This window comes from Megalops cyprinoides, chromosome 3, assembly GCF_013368585.1.
Source record: "Megalops cyprinoides isolate fMegCyp1 chromosome 3, fMegCyp1.pri, whole genome shotgun sequence".
Taxonomy (NCBI): domain Eukaryota; kingdom Metazoa; phylum Chordata; class Actinopteri; order Elopiformes; family Megalopidae; genus Megalops; species Megalops cyprinoides.
The window spans coordinates 23,153,080-23,157,238 of NC_050585.1; the positions used below are offsets into that span (position 1 = coordinate 23,153,080).

The 4,159-nt window shown below is 41.5% G+C and overlaps 1 protein-coding gene across 1 annotated transcript; it reads left to right on the forward strand.

The window, feature by feature from the left end:
* The first annotated feature begins 905 nt into the window (after window positions 1-905).
* LOC118774426 (protocadherin alpha-C2-like) lies at window positions 906-3,515 on the forward strand. The gene has a single exon (XM_036523773.1). It carries the CDS (start codon window positions 1,092-1,094, stop codon window positions 3,513-3,515), a length of 2,424 nt encoding a protein of 807 aa, XP_036379666.1. The 5' UTR covers window positions 906-1,091.
* The last annotated feature ends 644 nt before the right edge of the window (window positions 3,516-4,159 follow it).

Genomic DNA, 4,159 nt, shown 5'->3' on the forward strand with positions numbered 1-4,159 from the left:
GCGGAAAGGAAAGCTGGTGATCAGACAGCCAATACCGAAGGGTGGCGGTTACATCGTTTCTAGTATACCCAGGAGCACGGGCCTGACAGAGACCAGCGAATCCACAGCTTCAACGCTCCAGGTAGGAATGTCCATGGTTATTGATCTAATTCGCTTTCATTTTATGAAGCTGTCCGATTAATCAGGAAAAAACCCTGTCACAATCACTCTGTCAAACTGGTTTAAACATTCAGCAACGCACAGAAGTACGCATTAGTATGTATGTCTCGAAAGAAGAGCATGTTCCTCTTCTGGTTTTCTATAATCACTCGTTTAAAATGGGACTATTTCAAATTAATTATGTTCCGTGATTTCACAGGTAAAGTCACCAGTTAATATTTTTTCAGTCCTGCGGTGTAAATATAAACTTTTTGGCAGATGATCGTTTTGTATTGGAAAATGGTATTTATTCAAGTGCTTTCAGAGATGAAGTTATTCAGGTATTTTTTTCCACACTTCAATGTTTCAGCAAATCAAATCGATGCATGATGAAATGTATTTGTTCCTTATTTTTAATAATTTTACGTGTGTTTTCTGATGCATATGATTTTGTGTCATATATCAGTACTGTACAGACATCAACACACAGGTCAGGTCCAGCAGGTTTGTGTATTTATGAACATTGAGTTGGTCACTGAGATTAATAACAATCGTGTGTTAAAATAGGTACGTATTTAAAATTTTATCACATAAGGAAATATTTCCCTGAACCGTTTTAAAATCTTGTTGTTTTGGTGTGCAGTGGAGATTCATCTTGACCTCATCGTTAAGACTGTGTTCATTGTAAATTACGCACAGTGTCGCTGTTCGCTAATAAGTCGCACCAGTTTGCGTTCGAGCAGCAGCCATGACAGTCAGGGGAAGTAAACCGCTGCACATCATGTAGCGGAAAGAGCTCCGTCAGTTCCAGCCCTTCAGTCGAGCAATGGCACAGGGTTTGTAGAGTCTTACTTCTATTGTTGAGTGAAATATCAATAACATAGTTACAGTCTGCAGCAGTTGAATTATATTTTCTTTGTGTTGCCTGTTGGATTAAAGTCGCCGATGAAACAATGGAGGCGCCTTTGATTGTGCTGCCAAGAAGGTACGTCTCGCATGTCCTTGTGTTCTCTGCAATACTGAACGCAGCTTTTTCGGTCACGCATTACTCTATTCCTGAGGAGATGGAAGAGGGTTCTGTTGTGGCTAATCTGGCTACAGATTTGGGACTCGAAGTCAACACTTTGGCTAAACGCAAGATGCGCCTGGATATTATCGCCAGTAAGAAATACCTGGAGATTAACAAAGAGACGGGAGAGCTGTACGTCATGGAGAGGATAGATAGAGAACATTTGTGTGCTGTGCGTATAACTTGTTTCATTAAAATGGATGTCATTATCGAGAACCCCATTCGAATATTCAACATTGAATTGGAAGTCATCGATATTAACGACAATGCGCCTCATTTTCGAAGGGACACAATATACTTGGATATTTCCGAATCTGCTTCTCCAGGAGAAAGATTCTCTCTTAACAATGCCGTGGATCCCGATGTCGGTACAAACTCGATTAAAACATATTATCTCAGTGAAAGTGACAGTTTCGATATTGAAATCCAAACAGGAAGAGATGGATCGAAATTTGCTGATTTGATTTTAAAAAGAGCTTTGGACCGAGAGGAGCAGGCTGTTCATAATCTAATACTCACCGCTGTAGATGGCGGAGTCCCCGCGCGATCCGGCACCGCCGGCATCATTGTGCGCGTGCTGGACATAAATGACAACGCCCCTCAGTTTGACCAGGAGGCGTATATTGTGAATATAACAGAAAATACCCCCATAGGAGCTCTGGTTATTAAATTAAATGCGACTGATTTAGACGAAGGTTCAAATTCAGAGATTACATATTCTTTCAGTCTATACACATCGGAGAAGACACAGGAAATGTTCAGTTTACATCCAAACAACGGCGAAATAAGAATCAAGGAACTCGTTAATTTTGAAGAATTTCAGTCATTTGAAATGGATATATTAGCTAAAGACAAAGGATTAATGACTGGGCAATGTAAATTAATGATTTTCATAGCCGATATGAACGACAACCACCCTGAAATCTCCATTAAATCATTTCAGAGTAGCATTAAAGAGAATGTCACTGTTGACACAGTAATAGCATTTATTAGTGTGAGTGACAAAGATTCCGGAGATAATGGCAAAGTCGATATACAGCTATCAGGACCACTGCCCTTCTCTCTAAAAACGACATCAGAGGGCTATTACTCGCTGGTAGTTTCGGAACTCTTAGATCGTGAAAAGGTTTCGGAGTATGAAATCACTATCATAGTGACAGACAGGGGCACGCCCCCTTTGTCTGATAATGAAACGATCACTTTGCATTTATTGGACGTCAACGACAACGCGCCACTTTTCCCCAAGTCCTTCTACACCATCCCGGTGATGGAGAACAATGCGCCAGGATCCCTGCTGAGTTCCATCACAGCCTTTGATCCAGATTTACATGAAAACCAGTATCTGGTTTATTTCATTATCGAAAAGGAAATAGCCAACACATCGATGTCAATGTTATTTTCCATAAACCCTGAAAACGGTGATCTTTACGCACTAAGGACTTTTGATTACGAGAGAGAGAAGGAGTTCCTGTTCCACATTGAAGCTCGAGACTCTGGTGTCCCTCCTCTCAGCAGTAATGTCACTGTCCACATCATTATTCTGGATCAGAACGACAACACTCCCGTCATAGTGTCTCCATGGCGCGCACACGGCTCTGTAGTTGAGGAAGTGATCCCGAGATCCACTGAGAAAGGATATTTGGTCGCCAAGGTGATCGCCATTGACTCAGACTCTGTGCAGAACTCTCGAGTAACGTACCAGTTTCTACAGATCACTGACGCTACTTTATTCAGTCTGGACCAATATAACGGGGAAATCCGGACGACGAGAATGTTCAGTTACAGAGATCCGCGCCATCAGCGACTGGTCGTTGTTGCCAAGGACAACGGAGACCCAGCTCTTTCTGCTACAGTTACCATCAAGATATCAACGGTGGAGCACGTCATTAAAGCGTTTTCCGAAACAACGGAAATTCCTTTGGAATATGACATATTTTCAGATTTAAATCTGTATTTGGTGATCGGCTTGGGCTCGGTTTCGTTTCTGTTACTGATGACGATATTGGTGATCATCGTGCTGAAGTGTCAGAAACCGAAGCCCACCAAAGCGACCCCTCCCTGTAGGAACAGCGTGATTAGCCAGAGGAACTCTACCATAGCGGATTCCACGCTGGTGTCCAGCGATGCCTACTGGTACAGCTTGTTTTTGGCGGAGACGCGGAAAGGAAAGCTGGTGATCAGACAGCCAATACCGAAGGGGGGCGGTTACATCGTTTCTAGTATACCCAGGAGCACGGGTTTGACAGAGACCAGCGAATCAACAGCGTCCACTCTGCAGGTAATCAACTACTACGATAAAGCATTTTAAATTAAACACTATTCCAGCCTGACTAGCTTGTACCACTGCATTTTAAACTTAGTTTCAATGTATTAATGTTACACAAGCGTCCCCAGTGTTACCAAATTGACGCATTATACTACAGCTGGTTCGAATACAATTCTGGTACATTGGCAATGACTCTGTGTAATAGTAGAAACAGAACATAAATGTGTTAAATAATTTATCTCATCAACAAAAACCGAGTCTTAATTTAATTTCAGTTGTCGTAAATGTAAACTCAAGGTCTTCAACCCTAAGTTCAATGTACTTGGCTCATGCAGCGGTAAAAGCATCAAAATGTCTTCACCTTGGTTTTCAACCTTACGCCGTTGGTTTGTTTTCATTGTAACATTGTTTCAAGCTGAGATAAACCATAAATGTTGCGCATGTCAAAAGTAGAAACCTCGTAATATCAGCTCTGGACAAACTGGCATCTGATTCATAGCAGTATATTTTTGCTGTAGCCGCAGTTTGTGAGGAAGAACATGCTGTTTTAACATGCACACAATTCGGGATTTTTTAAGTTTGGTTAATTATTATCTATTTGTATCCACAATGGGGAAAATACATACGACCTGGTTCATAGTTTGTTATTTTTTTAGATTAGTGTGCCCCAATTTGTTTTTATACAC